Below are 24,704 nucleotides of genomic sequence, written 5' to 3'. Positions count from 1 at the left end.
CCATCAAATGCCAAAATTTTATTCTTCTTTATGACTGAGTAATATTCCATTGTGTGTATATATCACAGTTTCTTTATCCATTCTTCAATTGAAGGGCATCTAGGTTGGTTCCATTGAATTGAGCAGCTATGAACATTGATGTGGCTGTTTTACTGCAGTATGCTGATTTTAAGTCTTTGGGGAATAAATGGAGGAGTGAATAGCTGGGTCAAATGGTGGGTCCATTCCAAGTTTTCTGAGGAATCTCTATACTGCTTTCCAGAGTGGCTGCACCAATTTGCAACTCCACCAGCCATGTATGTGTGTGCCTTTTTCCCCACATCCACGCCAACACTTATTATTGCTAGTGTTCTTGATAATAGCCATTCTAAATGGAGTTAGATGAAATCTAACTGGTTTTAGAGAATTGCATTTCTCTAATTACTAGAGATGATGAGCACTTTTTCATATATTTGTTCATCACAATGGTTGGTTTTTGAAAAGATTAACAAAGTTGACACTTTCACTCAGACTCAAAAATAAAAGAGAAGATTTAAATTACTGAAATCAGAAATTATAGAAAGGACATCATTACCAATCCTACAGAAGTAAAAAAAGCATTATAAAGGAATACTGTAAACAATTCATGGCAATAAATTGAATAACCTGAATGAAGTGGCTAAATTCTTAGAAAGGCATGGATTACCAAAACTGACACAAGAATAAATAGAAAATCTAAGTAAACCTACAGCAAGTAGAGATTAAATTAGTATTTTAAAATTTCACACGAAGAAAAGCCCACTCAAATGGCTTCATTGATGAATTCTAACACTTGTTTAAAGAACTGTTAACACCAATGCTTCACAATTCTTCCAAAAAAGTGGGAGATGAGGTAATACTTTCCAAAATCAAATCATGAATCCATTATTACCCCGATAACAAAATTAGGAAAGAAGACCCAACATTCCTTATGAATACAGATGCAAGAAATCCTTAAAAACATACCGGTAAACTGTAACCAGCAACATTAAAAAAAAAAAAAAAAAAGAATTAAACACAATGACCAAATGCAATTTATCCCAGGAATATAAGGATGCTTTAGCATCTGAAAATTGATATAATAAAGTCTCCTAATGAAATAAAATACAAAAACACCATGATCATTACAATAGATGCAAAAAATTGGACAAAATAAGACATTTTTTAATTAAAAAAGCAAACTCAGAAAAAGTAGAATTAGCAGAAACTTAAACTAGTAGATATCTCTTCACAACACCCTTTCTCCTGTCATGCTGGTGAAGTCCTGCATGTTTTCTCCCAATGCTTCTCAATGATCAAGGGAAAGGCGAATGTCTGTTTCTGCCAATTCTCTTCAACATTGCACTGGCAATAATTTCTTAATGTGGTAAAGACACCAATAGTACAAGCAACAAAAGAAGGCAGGAAGAGAGAAAAAAATACAAAGAACAAATAGAAAAAAGTAAACTCAGCTATATTACTAAACATGCTAAATGCAAAAGTGGTAAAGCATATTAACTAAAAGATGAATGTCAGACCTAAGAGTATGCTAAGTAGAAGGGACATACTTGAAATATAAAAATTTAGACTGGAATCAAAAGGATGGAAAAATATACACTTGCAAACATTAATCATAAGAAAGCTGAGGTAGCATATTTATATTGGACAATGTAGACCATACAGCAAAATATATCTCAAGATCTAAAAAGGTAAATTTAGTAATGATCAAAGGGTCAGTTGGTGAAAAAATATATAGTCTTAACTGGGTACACATTCACTAAGAGAGCTCAGGAACATAAGCCAAAATTGGATAACTGAAAAAGAAAAAAAAAATCCACATTAATCTGGAAATTGACCCTACTCTCTCAGGAAGTGGTAGAAACAGATAGAAAATCAGCAAGAATTTTGGAAGACTTGAACACTGTCAAACAAGGTGACCTAAGAAGTGTGTAAGAAGTTCACCTACTGGGTGCAGTGGCACATGCCTATAACCCCAGAGACTGTGGAGACAGAGGCAGAGGATCACCAGGTTTGAGACCAGCCATTTAACCCTCAGCAACTTAGCAGGACTCTCTCAAAATAAGAAGTTTTTTTAAAAAAGGATGAGGGGCTGGTCTGAGAAAGTAGCTCAGTGGTAAAGCACCTTGGATTCAATCCTCAAAACCAAACAAAACAAACAAAAAAACTTCACTCAATGACTACCTGACTGCCAAATAAATACACATTCTATTTTGTATATGGAACAATTGGTAAGGTAAGCTAGATCATATCCTGCATCACTATGTAAACATTAGTAAATTTGAAAGGATTGAAATAATAGGGTATATTATAGATATATTTTGTACTCAATCAGCAATGAAGAAGTATCTGAAAATTCCCAGTATGTGGAAATTAAACTGTACACATCTAAATAAGCCAGCGGTCAAAGAAGAGATCATAGGAGGCATTAGAAAATATCTGGTACTGAATGAAATCATAACATATCAAATTTGTGGTATGCAGCTGGTTATGGTTTGGATCTTAAATGTCCCCCAAAAGCTCAGGTGATAAAGACTTGGTTCCCAGTGCAGCACTGTTCAGAGGTGGGGTCTTGGGGAGGTGATTAGGTCCTTAGTGTTCTGACCTCATGGATTAATCCACTTATGAGTTGTGCTATTGTGTGCTAGTGGGAACTTTAGGTGGGAGGGCCCAGTGGAGGAAGAAGGGCAGTGGGGGCATGCCCTTGAAGGTATATCTTGTCCCTGACCCCTCCTGCTCCCTTTCTCTCTCTTTCCTGGCTCCCCTAGGTTGAGCAGCTTTCTTCCACTGCCACGTGCGTCCGCCACAGTGCACTCCTGCCTTGCTGCAGACAAAAGCACCGGGCCCAGCAACCACATCCAAAGCCTCCTCTGAAGCCAAGAACCAAGATGGGTCTTTTCTCCTTTAAGTTCTTTTAAATTGTTTTTCCTCAGGTGATGGGAAGTTAACTGAAACACAGCAAAAGCAGTGGTCAAAGGGAAGTTTGTCGCTTTATCTATTTAATCTCCAACTTCAAAGACACAGGTAGCCAACAGAAGAAGGTAGTGCCCTTTGCTTCGGAGCCTTACACATACTTGGTCCAGCACTTGGAGAAGCCGATGATAGAAATTTAGCGAGAGTCAGTTGCTGCTTCTATTAGAAAATAAACATGTTTAAAATAAAGGATATGTAGCATCAAAAAACAAGGAAGCTTATTCAGAGTTGTGTTGCTGTCTTGGTGATTGGAGGGGTCAGTTACTTTCCTTTCACTTTGGAGGGGTTGTCTTGATGTCACACGAGCTTTCCCTCAGGTGATAGGCAGAATTTCTGTGGCTCTATTTCCTACCCCATGACATGCATGTGCCTTACCAAGTTGCTTAGAGTAGACAATAGCCCCTGCTCATCAGAGGCAATCAACTCCATATTATTAAAATAATGGGCCAGGGTGATGGACTAGTTGGATGGAGAGACAGTCAGGATTCCTGCAGACTACATTGTGACATAAGGTTGGAATGTTGATAAAGTTCTGAAGTAAGAGAGTGAAGGTGAATTTTGGCCCCTGCCAACTGAAAGCAAACCTTCATTTATGAAGACCCTGTCTCAATAAATAAATAAATACATACATAAATACCTAAATAAATAAATAAGAGAGCTGGGGATGTAGCTCAATGGTAATGCACCCAGTGTTGAAAACAAACAAATAAATAAATTCAGGTTTAGTACAGGTCTCACCATGAGGCTGTGACCAACTTTGGCAAGGTTAAACCTTCTAAACTTCTGAAGCTGCTTTGCTTGAAAGCAAAACCAAACCCCAAAAACTTCACTTACTCAATTATTGACTTGAAGTCAATCTGGAAACAGGTTCTGCCAGGCTGTGCCTCAGGTTCCATCTGCTAAGACTTAGGGGAACACTGGATTCAAACCTATCCCTAAAGGAATGGACTTGAAGACCGGAGTGGTGGCCAACGCCTGTAATCTCAGTGACTGAGGCATGAAGATCACATGTTCAAAGCCAGCCTCAGCAACTTAGTGAGGGCCTAAGCACTTTAGTGAGACCCTGTCCCTGTCTCCAACAGGCACTCGGAACACCGGCTCCAGCTCCGAAGGAAAGCTTCATGAAAGTTAACCGAGCACGATCAGGGAAAAGCCGCAGGGTTGAGTTTTGGCAGCTGGACACGTTTTGCTCATGGACGTAAGTTTTGCGCAGCAAGCATGTTTTGCAAACGGACGCGCGTTTTGCACGCAAGCACAAGGATTATGCATGCTTTGCACCTGCACACTCACAGGTCTGCACATGGACACGTTTCCACACAGGCAGCGCGTTTACACAGGAACGCGTGTTTTGCACACTGATACGTGTTTCGCACATACAAGTATACACAGTTCTCAGTTGTTTGGCAAAGCGCGGCGGCACACGCTGCGGAGTGGGGACTAAAGGGGAACCGTGTCAAGACAGCAGGAACTACAACTCCCGGCGCGCTGCCACCTCCGGCAGCTGACCGCCCCGCTCCGAGGTTGGCTCCGCCCAGTGGCCCGGCGCGGCCGGGCCAGGTCCCCGATCAGGTCCCAGTGCCCGGAGTCGCGGGGCGACGAGGTGCCCGCACCCAGCCAGAGAGCCGCATGGAGCCGCGGGCGGCTGACGGCTGCTTCCTGGGCGACGTGGGTATGAGCGGGGTGGCAGGGAGGACGCGGGAGCGGGGAAGAAATCGCCGGCTGGAGAAAGACCGGGGACCGCGGGAACAGCTCTTAGAGGGGACTCAAGAGGCGCATCTGATGGCATTCGTCCCGGAGATGGGTGACATGCCCTGCTCGGAGTTGGTGGTCAGGGGCGTTTGGGTGGTGGGCCGCGGATGGAGAGGGTCCCGGTGATCTCGAGCATCTCAGACCCTGCTCTGGTGTCCCGCACCTTGACCCAAGCAGCGCACTGCAGGGCTGGTCATCAGTGTGACGCACCAAGTGTGGGGTTTCAGAATCGCAAACCCACCGGAGCCCAACGCACGTTGGGGAAGGTGCGGGTGCGTGGTGGTGGTGAGGGGTGTCATTGCACACTTGAGAGGCAGAACCCAGTACGTGTCCACCGGGTCCACTGGTGGGGTAGCCCTGGTCTGAGCTCTCTGTGGGAGCTGCCAGCCGCCCGCGAAGCCGTGGTGCAGTGTCTCTAGCATCCTATGGATGCAGCCAGCTGTGCCAGGGAATTCACCCAGAATGAGGATACCCTCGGGACACCGTGGTACACGCGGTGACAAAGGGGGTAGCAATTCTGCACTCTATCATTTGGGCAGCTCAAGAATCAAATGGATTAGAGGGCAAAGGGACATTGTTTGGGGGAAGAAAACTGTCTTATGAAGTAGGATACTATGGCAATTGAAATGAACGTGGAAAGCACTTTGAACTCCGAAAAGAAAAACAAAAAAACAAAAAACCTAAAATGCCTAAGGTACTTTTACACTGGTAAAAAGCAACGCAAATAAAAGTGGAAAGTCATAAGGGTAAATTTAGTTGAAAAGGGAACTGCAGAGATAGCAAGGCAGAGATATTTTAATTGATTTTGCAAAACAACCTCCTTTTCAAAATGATCAAGGCATTTAACAAAGTTTCTCTTTTTACTTGGCATTTCATGGCAGGCAGACTTAAGACTTTGACCCTGACAGCATGATCTGTATTTGATTGGCTCAACTGAATACGCAATGAACAGCTACCCATTAAAGCCTATTTGTTTGTTTTTATAACATATATTTTTATTGGTTCTTTTAATCATACATAACATTAGGATTCATTTAGACAAAATTATAAAAGCATGAACTATAAGTTGCTCTAATTCAGTCTCTAGTTCTCCCCCTTTTCTCCTCTCCTCCCTTGCAAAACCTATTTAAATACACATTTTATTTTGTTCTGGTAGAGGATTCAAAATAGCATGGTAGCATTTTGAGCATGTTTCTGGATGTGTCTATAGAAGAAAGGCACATTCTTAGTTAATGGATGCACAGCTGTTGTTGACATTGTCATAATTTAATATATTGCTCTAAAATATATGTTTTGCTCACTTTTTAATGTCCAACCCTAATGAATAAGCTGAATGTGTTGGATACAAAACAATATTGTTGTCCCAGTGGACGTGGAGGGCACTAGGAGCTTTGACCCATTTTAGAATTCTGACTTCAAATTCTCTTATCTGTGGTATACTCTAACCAAAACATTTAGATTTTTCATTTTTTAAAAAAATTGTATGGGTGCATTATAATTATACATAATAGAGAAATTCATTGTTACATAGTTTTATTTAATTTATTTTTGTACATAAGATTGAAACCAGGGGTGCTTTACCACTGAGTCACATCCCAAGTCCTTTTTATTTATTTTCAGACAGGTTTTCCCTAAGTTGCTGAGTCTGGCCTCGAACTTGTGATCCTCCTGCCTCAGTCTCCAAAGTTGCAGGGATTACAGACTTGTGCCACTGTGCCTGGTTGTTGCACATTTTTTTTAGTTGTTACATGTTTTGAATATAACATTTCACAGAGGTATTGATTATAGAGTCTTACAATATGGCCTTTTCAATAAGCACAAAGAATTTAGGTAGAATCCCGCCTGCCGTCCAGCTCCCCAAATCTTTCCCAAACTCACCCCACAGCTTTTGTTAGCTTCTGTGGATTTATACCTTCTCTCTTACTCTCAAAGGAATGAGATCTTTGGGGGATCTAATTCTAACATTCTTTACTTCTGTGAGGGGCGAAGGAGAAAAAAGAATTCAATAGGGCAGAAATCCAGGGCATTTTCTAAGGAGTAGAGAGATATTTTGGGCAGGAAGTTTATTCTAAAATAGGAATTCAAAGAGAACTGGTTAACATATGATCCAGAAAATCTTATTTAGGGCCAACAAAGGTATCAAAGGAAATAACAGTAAGTTACAAACACTGAGCACTTTCACCGGCAAAATAGTGTGAATCATTATCTTTTTTTTTTTTTTTTTCCATAAAATGGCCCTGTGAAACGTTACCCCCAATCATAGGAAAATGGAGGCTCAGAGGATTTAAAATGAAAAACTTCCCTAAAGTAGGACCAGAGCTCGGGTCTTTCTGAGGCAAAGCCCAGGTTCACAGTACCTTGTTGGGTCTTGGGAACCAGGGGACAGGGAACCGCTCCCCACTTTGGTCCTAAGCATCTTGGGGTGGCAAGGGAAGGAGTGGAGGTAGCAGGCTGCAGGATGGGTGGGCAAGGAGGAGAGGGGAGGGAGGTTTGGAGGTGAAGGTGTCTAAGTAGGTGTATTTTCCTCAAGGTCTTCGTAGAAGGCTCATCATTCATTAAATAGCAGACTTTTCCTTCCTTCTGGCTCTGTCACTTCTTAGGCAATCTACCTTTACTTAGTTTCTCTTCATCTTTCACTTTCACTTTTTCTCTTTCACTTTCTTTTTGCCACTCTTACTCGGTTTTGACTGTTTTCTCCAAGAATGGAAACATATTTAGTATTTTTAACCTCATTGAACACATCTTAAAAAACCATATTGTATGTCTTTTGACCTTAATTTTACTGCAAGGCGTATTTTAGGATTCGTAATTAAAACACTTTAAAAGACATGGTTGAAAATATCTTTAAAAGCAATGAGACAGCTGGGTACATGCTTGTAATCCCAGCTACTCAGGAGGTTGAGGCAGCCTGGGCAACTTGGTGAGATCTTGTCTCAAAATAGAAAATAAAAGACTGGGATGTAGCTCAGTGGTAGAGTGCACCTAGGTTCAACCCCAGTACAGAGAGAAAGAGAGTGAGTGAGAGAGAGAGAGAGAGAGAGAGAGAGAGAGAGAGAGAGAGAGAGAGAGAGAGAGAGAGAGAGAGAGAGAGAGAGAGAGAGAGAGAGAGAGAGAGAATAAAATAGCTCAATTCCTACAAATCAAAATAGCGCCCCCCCCCCCCCCACTTGGGAATCAAGGTGCCTGCTAATTTCTAGTCTGCTAAAGTTTAAATGCAGATGGCATGATTACAGTTCGGTGATAATGATCAACACTATTAAGCGCCTACTTCTCAGCACTCATTCTGTCTTTAATTACCACAAGGATCCTGCAGGGTAGGTGTTGTCACCCTTAAGCTCTGGGGAGGGGACAAACCCATATGTGCACAGAGCTAAAGGCATGAGGGCAAAGAGGCCGGTCTCCCCACCTGTGCTTATACTCCTTTATCATGATTGTGCTGCAGTTTGGGGAGCAGGTGGTGATGAACAGATGGCGTGCCTTGCAGTCCTTTCCTTGGAGTGTCAGTTGAAAGGATGTCTCAGGTCCTTCCCAGCTCTAACAGTTGTTACGTGCACAACTCTCAGCTGTCTGCAGCACTGGGGGATAAGTCACTCAGGACACCAGACTTCTCCCTGAGAGCTAAAGATGAGCCAATGGAGCTCCTTCAGAAAGCCATCCCCTGCAGCTTCCGGTGCCCACCCATGGTGCTTCTGTGGTTGTTTCCCAGCGTGTGGGGAGTCATCCCCATTTAACTACATTTATTGATGAGGCATGTCTGAGAGCCCTTGTCCTTTCAAGAATGTTTTGGGGGAAGGCCTTACATTAGAACCTTCAGATTGTGTTCAACACTTCTGGTTGCCAGGACCCCAGATTTCCTTTAGTGACTTATTTTGAACAAGATTCCCAGCCAGTACAACATTTAAGAGTGCATCTTGGATATTTGACCCCAATTCAAAACCATAGTGCTGGATCGGCTTTATGTTTAAGGTGTCCTTGGGGATGTTTGAAAACACTCTTTGTTGGAGTGGGGTTTTGTCCACAAAGAGGCTGAGCTGGGAGAGGAGTGGCTTGGGTCATGGTCATGGTCAAGTTAGGTCCACCAGACACAGACAGAACAGCATAGAGGATGGTCTCAGGAGAGTTGGCTTGTATGGCCCTTTCTGGAAGGGTGGACCTGGTCTGGGCTGAGTAGTTACTGATTGGGCTCAAAGAGCAGGACTCTGTGCTTCAGAGTGCCTAAATGGGGTGTTGGCAAATTGGGTCTCTGTGTGGATGGGAGAACAAGAAGCAGAAATAAAACTCCGATTTGCTCTTTTTCCTGGTATATATACTCACACCATGGCTGTCTGGTCAGCAAAATTCCTAGTTATTTAGCAGCTGGCCCCAGCAAACCACTTTTAAAAGATTCAGGGCCGGGTCTCAGAGGACCCAGAAACTAAGCAGGTGGGAACGGAGCAAATAAACTGCTCAGGGACTCAGTCAGTTGCCCGTTGGGGACTCAGACAAGGATTGAGTTACTGGGACTGAAGTACAAGGTGGGGCTTGTTGTGGAACAAAGACAGACAAAAGTGGCACAGAAGTTCCAGGTAGGACTCAGGAATAGTGGTAATGATAATAAGGGTCCCTCAATAATTGTACACCTGTCACTTGCTGAGCGTTTTCAGTTGGCTAGGACTGTGTAAAATAATGTCCAGGCATTAGTTCATTCAGTCTCAGCCACCCTGTGAGCTAGGCATTAATATTTCCATTTTATAAGGGAGGAGACAGAGGCTTTGAGAGAAGAAGCCCAAGGTGACAGGACCAGTTGTTAGTGACAGAGACTGATCTGAACTCACCTGTGGGTGATGCCTGGGGCTGGTCACTGTACAAATCTGCTCTCCAAGGGAAGACTGATACTGAACTGCCTGATGTTCTTGGCTAGGCCTTTATTATCTGGAGAATCGGTCAGGCTTGGTCCTGGGCCTGGCTCTCAGATGTGAGACTGTCAGGGGCCCCAGATAAAGGCAGAGAGGGCTGAGGGACTAGGGAACCAGAAAGGTTCTCAGCTGGTACACGGGCTGAATCAATACGGTCATATGGGTAGAGGACAGAGGAGAGTGTTTGCAAGCAAAGGCCCTTCCTTCTCAGGTCGATTTCAGCAGTTACCTGGCAGTAGAAAAGTCGATGATGTTCATGGAACTTTCTAGGTTCAAGTTGAAGGTTTTTGCTTAGCCATTCATTAGCAGGAGCCTGCAAGCAACAGGTGAGTATAAGGAGCAATGTAAGCATCACCCTGACCCTAAACTGAAGTGGAGGGAGGAGGCAGGAATGAAATGGAATCCAGCAGTCTGTGCTGGATCACACACTGTCCAGGGCTACAGCCTTGTCTCTTGTTACAACACAAATTCTTCTTTAATTGATGCATCAGTTCCTAGTGTGGCTAGAGTTTGCAAGCACAACCATGTTGTCTCAGGTCATTGTCTAGGAGTGGGTATACTTGTAAGGGGTTGGAAGATGGTTGTCATTTGGCAGGGCAGGGGCAGAACCAGCTGCAGGGATAACAAGGTCAGTCCAGTAAGTAAAAAATGCTTGTGGGGGATATTTATTCATTCAGATTCTTGTGTGTCAGTTCTATGCTGGAGCTGGACACCAATCTGCCATGGTCCTGTCCCTAAGGTGCCCAAGAACTGCCTCAGGGGAAAGGTCAGGTAGGAAGGATGCAAATTAGCTATCTGTATAGAGATGAAGGGCATGGGTGGGTGAGCCACACGCTTGGAGCCTTCTTGAAAGAACAGACATTCCTCTGGGTCTTGGTGGAGTCACTGGACTGGAAAGGAGGTGGACCTGGGGCTTGTGGGGATGAGGGAAGGTATTCCAGGCAGGGGAAGAACAACACACTCAGAGGCCTGAGACCATGTGACACTCTGAACCTTAAAAATTTCAGTCATTGTGTCAAGGTAGAAGACAGGCCTCCGAAGAAGGATTCCAGGAAGCCCCAGAGTGAAGGGGCACCAGCAGACCCCTCTGATGGCAAAGAAGTTCAGCACATGCCAGTCAAAGGTATAGACAGAGGTTTACTGAGGAAAGCAGATAGAGTGTTCAAGGCAGACAGAGGCTATCTCAAGAGAAACACCTTTGGGGTAAAGCCAGAAATACACACTCAGGTAGAAAGCAGGCCTCCTCCACAGGGAGACATCAACCTCCTGCTGTGGGGTCTCAATATTTATAGTGGGACAGTTGCTGGGGGTTCGACTAGAGGTGAAGTCAGGGTGCAGCGACACAATTTCGAGCCAGTTTTTCCTGCACTTGGGCATTACCCTCTTGTTAAAGAGCAGGAGTCAAGGGCACGGGCCAAGGGCAAGTCACTGCAGAGTGGCCGTTGTTCATGGGTACTTTCTGCATCTCAATGGTTCCTAGGTATTTCCTGAATTTCAATGGGTGTTTCCTTTGAGACTCAGTATCTTCCTTTATCCCCAAATTTCTATCTCAGTTGGAGAAGGGTAGGGCAGGGTGGGTCATAGGGGTGTGCAGGTCCTACCCTGGAGAAGGGAGCCACGGGAGGATTGTGAGCAGGGCCCACATGACCAACTCATGATTTAGCTACGTTAGAGGGAGAGGGGTGAGAGGGAGCCAGGGATGGAGACCAATTATGTGGCAGGGGTTGAGGGGAGGAATCTAGCCCCAGAGGGAACTTGCCAGAACAGTGCAGGGTCTCAGGTTTCCAGGGTGTCACTCCCTGAGGGAGATAGTGCTGGGGTCCAGGAGGGAACATCCTGTCACACTGGATGTGACACTTCAGGCTGTGGTCAGGCCTGGCCAGTCTACTAGTTAACCACTTTTCTTGTGCTCACTCTCCAGGGACAGGTTTAAGGTTGATACCCATGCTGCCCTTCCTCTTAACCTTGTCACAGGTTTGTCACTGGGATGTCTTCTCTGTGGTGCTAGCTGCTGGTCTTCATGAAGGGAGTGGCTTCTTCCTCCTCCTTGTGTTGCAACCCTAGGAGGGCCATCTGGTGGCTTGGGGGTGTCACTCAAGCACCCCTCCCAGTCCCATTGTAGAGCTGTTCCCTGCAGAGAGCAGTCAGGAGGGGACAGCCTTCACTGTGCCCTAGGTCCTCCTCTGTATTTTTGTTACTCTTTACAAATGAAAATAAAAATTAATCGTGGTAAAGCACATAGGACAAACTTTACCATTATAGCCGTTTTTAAGCATCAGTTCAGTGCCACAGCTCATTGCATTACTGTGCAATGGTCACCACCACCCTCTCAGAATCCTTTTCATCTTACCACACTGACTCGACGTACCTGTTCAACACCAATCTTCCATTTCCCTGCCCGGCCCCGGGTAACCATCGTTCTACTTTCTGACTCTAATTTTGAGTATGTTAGCGGCCTCACGTAAGTGAAATCATACAGCATCTGTCTTTATGACTGGCTTATTTCACTGAATGCCTTCAAGGTTTATCCATCTTGTAGTGTGTGTCGGAATTTCCTTCCTTTGTGAAGCTGAATAATATTCTATTGAATGTACGTGCCCCATTTTGCTTGTCCGTTCATCTCTTGATGGACACTGAGGTTCTATCTATATTTTCATGACTGTGAGTAATGCTGATATAAACATGGGTGTGCCAGTATCTCTTCAGGTCTCTGCTTTCAGTTCTTTTGATATATACCAGGAAGTGTAATGGTGGGACCTCATGTATTCTTTGTTTCAATTTTCAGAGAATTGCCAACCATTTTCACAGAGGTTATACCATTTTACATTCCCACCAATGGCGCCGGGGGTTCCAGTTTCTCCACATCCTTGCCCACACGTACTTTGATTTTTGTTTTTTGTTTCTGATATAGTCATCCTAATGGCTATGAGAACATATCTCATTGTGATTTTTGATTTGCATTTCTTTAATGATTACCAAATGCTTGTTGGCTATTTGTATGTTTTCTTTGGATAAATATCTGTTCAAATCCTGTGCCCATTTTTTAAGACTGATCATTTGTTGTTTGGTTTTTCAGTTATAGAAGTTCTTTATATATTCTGGGTTTTAACTCCTGATATGTGATTTGCAGATACTTTGTCCATTCCATGGGTTGCTTTTTCACTTTGTTGACTATGCCCTTTAATGGACAGAAATTTATTTTTCTTTCTTTTCTCTCTCTCTCTGTTTCTGTTTCTTTCCTTTTTGTTTTCTTATCATATCTATTGCTTCTCGTCTCTACCCACATTGTTGCCACTCAGACCACTGCAGCTGAAGTTTATTTACTAGAAAATATGGTTTCCAATAAGTTGCATTTCCTCTAAGGAGTGGTCAGATAAAGAAATAAAATTAGATTTTCTTTTAATAACTAAAATTTAAAATTTTATTTAAAATGTCCACTTAATAATTCATTTTAGTAATTCAGTTAGATTTCTTCATTCATTCATTCATTCATTCATTCATTCATTCATTCATTCATTCACTAGTGCAGTCTTTCACCAAGCAGGTGGACATGAACATCTTCTTTGAGCCATAGGCCTTGCCAGGTGCTAGGAACACACGGATGAATAAACAAAACTTGACCTGCATAGCCACAGCTTCTGGTCCTCTGTGATGCTTTCCTGCCCTTCCCTGGGAATTTGGGAGATACTATTATAGTGACCATGTTTTGGATTGTTTCTACACTTCCTTCACCCCTGACTGTGCTGCATCTCATTTGTCTTTGTACGTGGTCGTAGAGGGTGCCAATTCCATCTTGATATCCGGCTGATTGGACGTCAGGCAAGAGTTGCACATGCCACCTGGGCTCCACCCCAGGGGAGATGGGATCATGGAGATGAGCGAGGTCCACGGACTTCCTCCTATGCCCTGCCAAGGAGTTTAGACTCCACCCTCCTTTTCAAGAATTTTAACAGGAGTGCTGGGACCAATTACGGTGATCATGTTTCCTGCCTTGGGTATCAGGGGTCTCCGTTTTACCGTGTGTGTTTATTGTCCGGGATGGAAGTGTCAGGGTCTCAGCGCTGGCTTCGTTTCCTCTCCAGGTTTCTGGGTGGAGCGCACCCCAGTGCACGAGGCCGCCCAGCGGGGCGAGAGCCAACAGCTGCAGCGGCTGATCGAGAGTGGCGCCTGCGTTAACCAGGTCACGGTGGACTCCATCACACCCCTGCACGCCGCCAGTCTGCAGGGCCAGGCGCGGTGCGTGCAGCTGCTGCTGGCAGCTGGGGCCCAAGTAAGTGCCCCTGGGGGACAGGGCCCCTGCTTGGCTGCAGTTGCGGGAACGGATGCAACCAGCTAGGGAGACCTCTGGAGGGAGGAAAAGAAATGACTTGGGATTTGCCTTCTGTGATGGGCAGACAGGGATACACAGAACCCCTTGAGGGAGACTGGGAAGGAAAATGGGAAGACAGAACAGAGTGTGCTTGGAAGTTCAGGAGGAGGGAGGGACGGCAAGTGTGTGCTGCACACGGAGGACGAAGTGCTCATGGACTGAGGAGTTTCAGCCGTTTGTTGGTGGGGGTGCTCTGCCCTGGGAGAAGGGTGGGGCCTGGGCTGAGAGAGCAGGGTTCTGGGGTCCAGGATGACTGAGTAGGGAGGCTGGCTCTCTGGGGTGGAGGGAAGCATAAAGGAACAAAAGCAAAATTCTGGTTTGGTGCCTTCCCTAGCGTTAAGTACTCACCCTGTGTCTGGTTTGAAGGCGCCAGTGGTTTCCAGTTGGCAGAATTCCTGGCTGTTTAGCCGCTGGCTCTGGGGAGCTGGCAGGACCCCTCCCCCTCCCCCACTGAGTGACTTATAAGGAATGTGGGGCTCTGGTCTCAGAGTTGCCAGGGTGGGGAAGAAGTGAGGGCGGTGTACTATCTACTCTTTCCAGAAGCTTGCAATGGAACAAGTTTCAGCATATGCCCACGTAGAAGCTGAATTTGGACAAATTCTGAGTGGAATTTGCCAATTTAGGGAGTTGCCTTTTGTTGGCCCATGATTTTCGTGCTAGAGAGGCAGGTTAAGCAGCCTCGGGCCTTCTTTTAGCTGAGGCTTCAGTTAAAACCCATTTTTATGTCCTTCCTCCCCCAGCTGGCAGCCTCAGCCTCTACTTTCCTGCAGTGTACTTTTTAGTTTTTTGAGGTAGTGGTGAGGGCAGGGCTGAGCCTCTCCTGCCTCAGGAGAAAAGAACCTTCTGTACTTGGGGAGCTGATGGGCACCCCCTCCCCCAACAGCGTCTCTTTCTCTTTGAACTTCTTTGCCTAGCTGGTGCCTCAGTACCTAATAGCCAACCAGCTTCTAAGACATGTCTTTGCAAAGGTCAATCCACATCAAGATGAGAACGAAGTTGCAGGGGTTTTCTCTCCCCTCTGACACTTGTATCTTCTTCCCCTGGAGGTGGACGCTCGCAACATCGACGGCAGCACCCCCCTTTGCGATGCCTGTGCCTCTGGCAGCATCGAGTGTGTGAAGCTCTTGCTGTCCTACGGGGCGAAGGTCAACCCCCCACTGTACACTGCGTCCCCGCTGCATGAGGCATGCATGAGTGGTGAGTGAATGAGTTAGGGGCCATTGAAATGATCCAGTGCAAAGTGTTCACAGCCCAGAGAAGGAATGCGGCAAGGGTGGATTTATTAAAAAGGTTTGGGGATCAATTAATAGAACTTGGTGTGACAGAGAACTGCCCAGGGTCAAGCGTGAATCAAGTTTGAGCTGGGAGCAATGCTGCTGGCTGAAAGGGACTGGCCAGGAGCAGGGACCCTGGGAAGGGGAGAGATAGGACTGTGTGGGGGTCGCAACATCCAGGTGAGGCTGGCCAGCCCAGTTGTGGCTGTGGAGTTGGGTTTCAGGGCTGGAGGTGGAAATTGGGTAACTATCAACAGTGGAGAGGTAATTATGGGAAGTGTGAGGATGGAGTCTGGGGCGCATGTGCCAGGAAAGGAGAGCAGAGGGCCCTGAACCTGCACAGGAGACAGAAAGAGGAGCCAGAAGGAGGCAGGGCTACCTGCACAGTGACAGTGTGAGGGAGTTCAGCCAGGAGGCTGGACTGGGATGCCAGCAGCCATAGGGCGATCTGTACCAGTTGCTGTTTGTCAGGCTTCTTATTTCCAGTGCACATACTCATGGATGTTTCCATCCCTTTCCGTGTATTCTAAGGGAGTTCCGAATGTGTGAGGCTTCTTATTGACGTTGGGGCCAATCTGGAAGCACATGATTGCCATTTTGGGACCCCCCTTCACGTTGCCTGTGCACGGGAACACCTGGACTGTGTCAAAGTGCTTCTCAATGCAGGTGCGTAGTTACTCACCTGAACTGGTGTTTACCTCTGTGGGTGGCTTACCTGAGCTAGTATTTACCTGCATGAATTGCTTGCCTGTGCTGTGTCTGGCAAAGAGCTGGGCAGCAGAGTCAGACAGATCAGGGTTTGGAGCCGGCTCTCACACTTGCCAGGGAGAACTTGGCCTCAGCTTCTTTTTTTTTTTTTTTAAATCACCTTTTTACCTTTTTTATTTATTTGTATGTTTGTTTTAATGTGGTGCTGAGGATCGAACCCAGGGCTTCACCCATGCTAGGCAAGCGCTCTACCTCTCAGCTACAACCCCAGCCCGGCCTCAGCTTCTAATAAAACTGGAAAAATAAAACCTATTTTGCAGGATTATTGGGAGGAGTCTTAATCATGTCTCCACAGTACTTGCTGTGTGGCTGGAGATCAACAAATGCAAAAGACTGTTTTTAGAGGACACAATCATGCCTGATGGGATTGCTGTCTGAATCCAAAAGAGACCAGGGTATAATGGGATGTGGAGCCTGCAGTCTTAGGAGAAGGGAATCTTTGGAATCCAACTATTGCCAATGTGTTCAAAAAAGCCTCAGTCTTCTCCCAAGGTGGAAAAAAGTCTGTACGTGTTCAGTACAGATATAATCTTTTTTTCTGAATATTTTTAATTCTCAACTGAATTCATGAATGTAGAACCTGCAGATAGGGAGGGCTAACTGTAATTAGGAAACCAGTTAAAACTGGGTAAACAATAAAGGGCATGTCTTGGCTCAGGAAGCTTAAAAGATAAGTAGCTCAGGTCGAGGGTCCCTTGTTTACCTGATGGCTCCACATTGTCACCAAGACCTCCATTTCTTTGAATTTTAAAATTCTGTTTCCCTACATGTTAGATAATCCTGGGGTAGTGGTCAAATGATTGCAGCAGATTCAGGCTTAAAATCTAAACGCTGTACTTTTTAAGACTCTGATAGTTTTTTCAGAAGAGTGAGGAGTCACCTTTCCATGTCTCTGGCCTACCTCTGCTAGTGTTCCACGGGCCCAAAGTGGATCGCATGTCCAAACCTAAATGGATCCCTTTTTCCCCAACGTGGCCCAATTCTGATTGGCCCCAATCCGGATCACTTGAACTTATTATTGTGGTAGGGGGAGGCCATCAAACCCTTCGGGGCTCACACCTGTAGCTGAGGCTCGGCAGGTCCTCTCACCCCACCCCAGCAACCCAACTGCACATTGCCAAGTGGCCACAGTGGGGGAAAGTTGGAAAGGAAGAAGGGACAACTGTAATGTCCACTACAGCCTTAAAAAAGGTTACCCAATATCAATTTAATAAAATACTTAGTGATAGTACATTTTCAAAAATCTTTATTTTGGAAATTGAGAGCTGTAACTAAAGACTTTTTAAATGGACACAAGTAATAGTAAGCAATTTGCCGAATTTTATAAATAAAATCATGTAGTTTGTGGGGAAAAAAAAAAAAAGGTTACCCAGCAGTTTTTAAAGGGAGTTTCCATTTTGATGGGAAATTGCAGATGACCAGGGTTTGGGGAAGCCTCTGTGGTATGTCACTACCAGCTCAATGCTTGGTGATGCTCACGCTGTCAAGTCTGCACATGATCCTCGGTGGCCATTCTAATCCTCTCAGATGGTTTCCTGTAACAGCCTCTCTTGGAGCAAATGGATTATTTTTTTTTCTCAAAAACCAGTTTTTTTTTTTTTTTTAATTAGTTTTTCATTGTGAAACATTTCATACCCACAGAAAAGTAGAGAGAAGCAGTCGCATACCCGAGCTGCTCACAATTGCATTTTCTTAAAGTGTGATTTTGAACGGTGGGGCTTGGATTTCCCTGGAAAGCCCCGTCCCAAGCCTCTAGAAGAACTTGCTGCAGCACTTCCGCTGATTCCAGAGTGGCCCTGAGCAAGCCGAGCGGAGGAGCTGCCACGTTGCACCGCGCAGACACCTACTCTGTTTGTTCTCTGTTAGGCAGCGCAACCAAGTCAAGGAACCAGATTCTATTTGCAAAGGCGGAGGAATGGTGAGGGAGAAAATCCAGTCATCTTGGTGATGTAATTTTTGATCTGAGCGCCACCAGTAAATGTTTAACTCTGCTGGAAGCATTTGGAAGTTGCTGAGGAGGATGGTTGTGTTTCTACCTTCCCAGGGCGGGCCTCATCTTGATTCCCCCCTCCCCCCCATTTATTGTTGCAGAAAGGACGCACTGAGCTATTTGTGCTTACGTTCCAGGGTTGTGCAGGCTCTTGGCATGCTAGGGTGTGTTAGGGAGTCCCTTCACTTTGCTGACTGTGGTTCTTACTCTGAATCCACTTTGATCCTATTTCGCTTTGAAGTCAGGACTTCGGTAATGACCCCTTTCTCTGAAGCATGACGCTGAGAGTTTTCAGTGCCCACATGAAGCTGGTGGTTTTGCCGGCATCCCTTTTCTGTCTCCGTCTCTGCCTCGTGCTACTCATGCAGGCATGCATCCTTGAGCTGCACAGAACTGCTTTCTTCCCCTCTCCTTCCCCCCCTCTCTGCCTTCCTCCTTTTTTCTTCTGTTTCTCCATGTGTATCCTTATGTGTTTTCTCTTTGTGTTTTTGTAAGGTACCCATTATCAGTTGAGGCACTTTTTTTTAATGGACATAAATGGTATGGGGCTATATATCTTACTCCATTTCTTTTTTTTTCCCCCATCCAGCAGTGTATTTTCAAGTCTCATCCACATTGCTCTGTGCACATCTGGTCTGGTGTTCCCAACTGCCACTGAGGATTCCGGCTTCCTTCCTCATTCATTCACTTTTCTTACTCTAACACCCAGTCAAATGAGGCCAAGTGCCCGTTTCAGAAAGATCCCATTGTGCTGGGTGTGGTGGTGCACACCTGTAATCCCAGTGAATCAGGAGGCCAAAGCAGGAGGATCGCAATTTTGAGGCCAACCTCAACAACTTATTTGGAGACGCTGTCTCCAAATAAAAAATAAAACAGGCTGGGAATGTAGGTCAGTGGTTAAGCAGCCCTGGGTTCAATCCCCAGTGCAAAAAAAAAACTCCTAAAACACCAAAAAACAAAACAAAACAAAAAAGCACACCAAACAACAACAACAACAACAACAAATGTACACCTCGGGAAGGCAGCTTTGGAAGAGTCTTCACTGGGGCCTCATCTATGGAGTCGCTGTAGCAAATAGCATGGCAGGCAAGGGTTGTTTTTAGGCTCTTTCCAGCCTCAGTTTCCTCTCTGACCTTGAGGGTAGAGCTTTGCTTCTCTTGTGCCTCTTTCTCTGTTGTTAGAGACAATTGCCTTCCTCCCTAGCTAGCAAAAGTATTGACAGAATTAATAAGGTGAGAGAAGCAACCTGGACTTCAGATTCTGTGGACCTCACAGTTTATTTTTCATTAGAGTGTGCATTTAGCATTAAAATTTACATTTGAGTTATGATTGTACAAGATATTCATTCCTATAAGCAAGTATTGGAAGAAAATTCCTCACGTGACATTGTGGTTGGATATAGGGGGAAGATCTTTCTTTAATTTATTGCCTTTTAATACACTTTTTGTAATTTATTTGTGCCAAACTAAGTAAGTAGGTCATCTATAACCAGGTATGGTGAAATATGTCTGAATTCCAGCTATATGGGGGGCTGAAGGGTTACAAGTTTGAGGCCAGCATGGACAATTTGATAAGACCCTATCTCAGAATAAAATGAAAAAAAAAAAAAAAAAGGGCTGGGAATGTAACTTAGTAGTAGAGGGTTTGTGTAAAATATGTGTCAGGTCCTGGGTTTAGTCCTAATACTAGAAAAAAAAAAAAAAAAAAAAATTCACCAGTCTAGCCTTTTTCCTGATTGAGGAATGTTTTTTGCCTGACTTGAGCTCTGAATTTTGGCTATGACTTTTTTTTCTTTCTTTGTTTCCTTTCTTTCTTTTTTCTTCTTGCAATACTGGGGATTGAACCCAGGGCCTCAGACATGCTTGGCAAGCTCTCTACCACTGAGCCACACCCAGCCCTTGGCTGTGACTTTTGACTCTGGGAAATGGGAAGAGTTTCATCCCTCATTTCATCCCATTGGAGTGCTTTCTGTATTCTCAGCAGCATTAACACACTTCTTACATTTCATTAGGGAATTAAAAGCGTTTTAAAGCAGAAAGCGGGATGTTTCAAATTTTTTGAGCAGTGGGACTATCAAATGAAACAGCTGTACGCCTGCCTGTTTCCTCCACTCTTGACCCTCTGAGGTTATTGGTGGCATACTGTTGCCATATTTTATAATTTTATGATTGTGGTTTGAATCTGTCACTGGGGGATTACTTATTGATGAAGGGCTATTTGCTTGGTTTCTTTAAAATACTTTTTTTTTTCCTTTTTTTTTTTTTTGGTATTGGGGGGTGAACTCAGGGGAGCTTAACCACTGAGCCACATGCCCAGCCTTTTTAAAATATTTTATTTAGAGACAGGGTCTCACCGAGTTGCATAGGGCCTTGCTAAGTTGCTGAGGCTGGCTTTGAATTTGTGATCTTCCTGCCTCAGCCCCCAGAGCTGCTGGGATTATAGGAATGCGCCACCACACCCAGACTCTTTAAAATACCTTTATCTCCTTTTTCTTATACCCTCCTTGCCAACTTAGGAGCAGACGTCAAAGAAGTTGGTATGTTCTTCCAAAGGAACTGATGAAGGCTTTGCCCTAAAAATAATATTTTATGCAGATTAAATTGTCATAATCTTTATTTCTTAATGCATTGAAAAAATGCTTCATTTAGATAGTCTTTGCATCTTTTTTTGAATAAACCCAGAAAGATGAGGCAGGCAGAGCTGAACTCACAGTTAACTTTTTGGGTACTTTGCCTGATTTCCCTTCGCCTCTCCTGTTTCGTAAAAGAATATTTATATTTAAGAAATATCCATTCTTTCATTCAGCTTGTGCTCTTCAAGCCTGATGTGCCCACAGCAGGAGGGAGCACTGTGTCTTCTTCAGGACACAGGAACAGTTGGGTGGCTCAGCTGAGCTTCTGGAAATCTGTGGCCTTCCGAGGGCAGAGTGTGTCAGAACTGACGGTCAACTCACAAGGAAGCTTCTTGTTTTTTCTTCTCTTTGGTTCTACATGCAGTTATTTTTCTTTATTATTGTTGCCTTCTCATAAAGAAAAAAAAAAAAAAAAAAAAAGCAGTTACTGCTCTTGGAGTTTGAAAAGCATCTGTGAAAAGCTCCTGTAGAGTCTCTCTTGATTTTGCTTTCTGTGCACGTCGCACCTGCTAGTTTTCTCTCGGCTCCAAGCGCTCTCCTTGGTGACATGTTCTTTGTTCTGGACCTCCAGGAGCCAATGTGAATGCAGCAAAACTTCACGAGACAGCCCTTCACCATGCGGCCAAAGTGAAGAATGTGGACCTCATCGAGATGCTCATTGAGTTCGGAGGCAACATCTACGCTCGGGACAACCGTGGGAAGAAGCCTTCCGACTACACGTGGAGCAGCAGCGCCCCTGCCAAGTGCTTTGAGTACTACGAAAGTGAGCCCCTCCTACTGTGCCCCTACTACCGGCCCCTGGTGCCTCCACCCTTGGCCTTGGGCTAGTCTGCCAGTTCTCCTTGAGCTCCCGCTTAGAGCCTAGTAGTTAGTCCTGAACTCCTGTTCTTTGTCACTGGGATGCCATTAGAGTACTTCATCTGCAGGAGCTGTTTCATGCAGGCATGCCAGTTCTTCCCAGGTTTTTTTGTGGCCTGTGGCGTCACTGGGGAAAGAGGGCTTGGGGCCTGGAGCAGTGTTGCCAGCCATTAGCATCTGCCCCAGCCTCAACTCTGAAGCTGTGCTTCATTTGTCTGGATGTTTGACAAACAAGACTACCAGCTACCCAATCAGTTCTTTGCTGACAAAGCTGTGTGGCGAATTGCACAGTGGTTCAAAAAAACAAAAATGAACTCCCTGCTCAAAACCCAAAATCCACAAAATGAAACCCTGGCGGCCATCACCTGTATTGTTTCCTGATCTTCCTTGGGTCCCTGGCTGTCCTCTCTGGTCACTCTGCCGAGGAGGCATGCAGGCATGTCCTAATTCCAGGGGAAAGGGAGGCTTTCCAATTCCACCCTAGTGTCTTTTAGGTCAAGGGACATCAGGCTCCCTGCTGAAACTAACCTCATATGCTTCCTCATTCCCTTTCCAGAGACACCTCTGACCTTGTCACAACTCTGCAGGGTGAGCCTAAGGAAGGCCACCGGAGTTCGAGGACTGGAGAAAATAGCCAAGTTGAACATCCCGCCCAGGCTCATCGATTATCTTTCATACAACTGAGCTGCAGGAGTGTGGGCCGGGTGGGCTGGCCACTTGCCTGGCTGCTGCCCTTGTGCCCAGTCTCAGGCTGGAGAGGTTTCCACTGGCCTGTCTGAAACACCATGATTGTTGTAGATCGAACAACGTTCTTTGAGTCCCTTTCAGCTGTCCTGCTTGGTCTTCTCTCCCAAATCCCGGAGAAGATTTCCAAGGCCTTGGAAAGGCCAGTGTCTCAGGTCATAATTGTAGGTGTGACCCTGTGCTGGTCCTCTGGAATGGATGCCGTCCCTCTGTGTGAGCCTCGGTGTCCAGTTTCCCTCTTCTTACCCACTTCTCTCAAAGGCTCTCTCAGGACAGATGACTCCAAGAGACAGGGGAGGCCAGGCCAGCAGGGACTGGGGGCACTGCTGTTGATCTTCGTGTGTATGGGTGGCACACCACAGAAGTTCCGAGTCCCAGGCACCTGATCTTGGGGGTTTGGGACGACCACTCTGATGGCATCTTGCCACCTGAACACTATTTTGGGGGCAGCAGTTGGCACTATCCAAGGCCTACCTGTGCCCAGGCGTATCCACCACTCAGGGGCTTCATACGGGTCGCAGTGGGGAAAGGCTCAAGCTTTGAATTCCCCGCAACTCGCAGTGTTTCTTAGGAAGTTCGTCTTCAATGTTAGGTCTCGACTCTTTTAAGAAGTTCATGCAGGATGAAGAGCCTTTTTTAGAAGAGGCATACGCCACAACACTAAGGGTTTGTCAACGAGCCATAAAAACAACAGGCAAAGGGAAGGCCCTTCATAGCCGGTCTCATGGCCGGTCATTCCCAGCGTAAAGGGCTGTTAGGAGACTTTTTAGGGACTGTTTTTCATCTGGTTCTACAGTTGCCAAATGAGTTCTTCACCTACCCTGTCTCACCAAGTCCTTGAAGCGGTAGACCGTGAGGAGAGGTTGGCACCTGAGGAATAACTGGCTCCCGAGGAGTGCCTGGCTCCCGAGGAGCACTAGTACCCATTCCCTCGCTCATCTTGTGGACGCTTGTGCCACCTCTGTCATCCGTAAGGCGCTGGTCCAGGGCTTTGAACTGGGAAGGAATGAGGCTTACCAGGCAAGGCAGAGAAAGAAAACGTCTCATCCCTCCTCGTGGTAATAGGAACCAGTCCTTCTACTGCTTAGGCCACAAGGTGAAATAGTAAGTAGCATGTTCAGATAACACTTGCCTGACTGACATCCTGTATCTTAATTAAAAAGAAAAGAAATAACATGTTCAACAGGGAGTTAAACCAGGGGATTTTGCATAATTAGATGTGTTTAGTTTCTGGGGAAACAGGAGGCTCATGTGGGACATGCCTGTTCTGAAGCCAGCGTGCCCAGAAGTGGGGACAGGGTGGCCACCAGACAATTCCACCAGGTGGGCCGGAGCCTCCCATCCGCAGTGTGGAACAGGAGACTGAGCTGGCCAGCGCGAGGCCCGTGTTGCCAGCGCCTCAGCCCATCTCCTTGCGTGGTTTCTTGGGTGGGGCCGTGTAGCTGGTGAGGGATTCCAGGCCGGCCGCCAGGGGTGTTTTCCATCTCCGAGGTTTTAGCCATTGTTATGGTGGGGCTTCGTCTTGTCCTGGGAAGTTGTTCCGAATGAATCAATGTTTCTGCATGTGATAATGACAATAATAATTTTTAAAAAGCATTGGGTTTTGTCTCTTTCATCTCTAATAGAAACTTCCCTCTAGCAATGAAATCTGGTATCGTCTCCAGATGGTATAAATCTTAATAGAATCAGGTGCCCGAATGCTTAAAGCTCAATAAAAGAGGTTGAACAAAGTGCCGTGCATTCATGTGACCCTTTTCTTACGGGCAGAAACACTAGATAGGCTTCTTCCTGTGTGGGTGAAGTTGGGTCTAAGAGGCCTGTTGACTAAGTGTAGGTCCTCCACCCTTAAACAGGGCTGTGACAGAGACTGTTTTCTTACTCCTCTGGGCCTGGGTTGTCCCAGCTGCCATATTGGGATAACAGGTCAGACCTAGGTCATTAAAAGGATCTTGACCAACCACTGACCAATCCCTTCTCCCCACAGACGAGGAAATGAGACCCCACTAGCCTCATTCGTTTTTGTGAGGCTGAATTTAGATGATTAAAGGATGTTCCTCAAGTGTGAAAGTTATGTGGGTATTGCTTCTGTGGCTTTGTTAATGATTGTAGATCCTATAGCTTTCAGATACGCTAATGTCAGAAAATCTCATGGTTTGCATTTGAAACTCAATGTGCAGTTGACTGATTTGGAGGAGCCATTTGCAAAACATATGACAAATAATTGTAATCAAAATATAAAAAGATCCTTTTATAAATTGTTAAGGAAAATGTTAATGACCCAACAGAAAGAAACTGAGCAAAGAATCTGTACAGAGGATCAATGAAAGCAGAATCTTCAAATGTCCATTCACATGAACTAGTAATTAATGAATATTTAATTCAACAAAATGAGGCTGTCTACCACCATCTTGAAAAAATGTTGAAAGATCTGATAGTT

The 24,704-nt window shown here is 45.3% G+C and overlaps 1 protein-coding gene across 1 annotated transcript; it reads left to right on the top strand.

Annotated features, from left to right (window-relative positions):
- Positions 1–4,524: 4,524 nt before the first annotated feature.
- On the top strand, positions 4,525–23,998 carry ASB13 (ankyrin repeat and SOCS box containing 13). The gene is made up of 6 exons (XM_079107960.1): positions 4,525–4,657; positions 13,715–13,902; positions 15,048–15,198; positions 15,807–15,941; positions 21,237–21,428; positions 22,080–23,998. The coding sequence occupies exons 1-6, from the start codon at positions 4,615–4,617 to the stop codon at positions 22,205–22,207; spliced, it is 837 nt and encodes a 278-aa protein (XP_078964086.1). The 5' UTR covers positions 4,525–4,614; the 3' UTR covers positions 22,208–23,998.
- The last annotated feature ends 706 nt before the right edge of the window (positions 23,999–24,704 follow it).

The sequence above is a fragment of the Sciurus vulgaris genome, assembly GCF_902686455.1.
Source record: "Sciurus vulgaris genome assembly, chromosome: 12".
Lineage (NCBI taxonomy): Eukaryota > Metazoa > Chordata > Mammalia > Rodentia > Sciuridae > Sciurus > Sciurus vulgaris.
Note: the sequence above shows the minus strand (reverse complement) of the source record. Positions and strands in the feature narration are given on the sequence as shown.

What these genes read in the sequence shown, in the direction of transcription:
- ASB13 (XM_079107960.1), top strand. Translation starts at nt 4,615, where the DNA reads ATGGAGCCGCGGGCGGCTGACGGCTGCTTCCTGGGCGACGTGG. An exon ending in CAAAGTGCTTCTCAATGCAG is followed by an intron (nt 15,942 to 21,236) that starts GTGCGTAGTTAC and finishes CTGGACCTCCAG; the next exon opens with GAGCCAATGTGAATGCAGCA. An exon ending in GTGCTTTGAGTACTACGAAA is followed by an intron (nt 21,429 to 22,079) that starts GTGAGCCCCTCC and finishes TTCCCTTTCCAG; the next exon opens with AGACACCTCTGACCTTGTCA.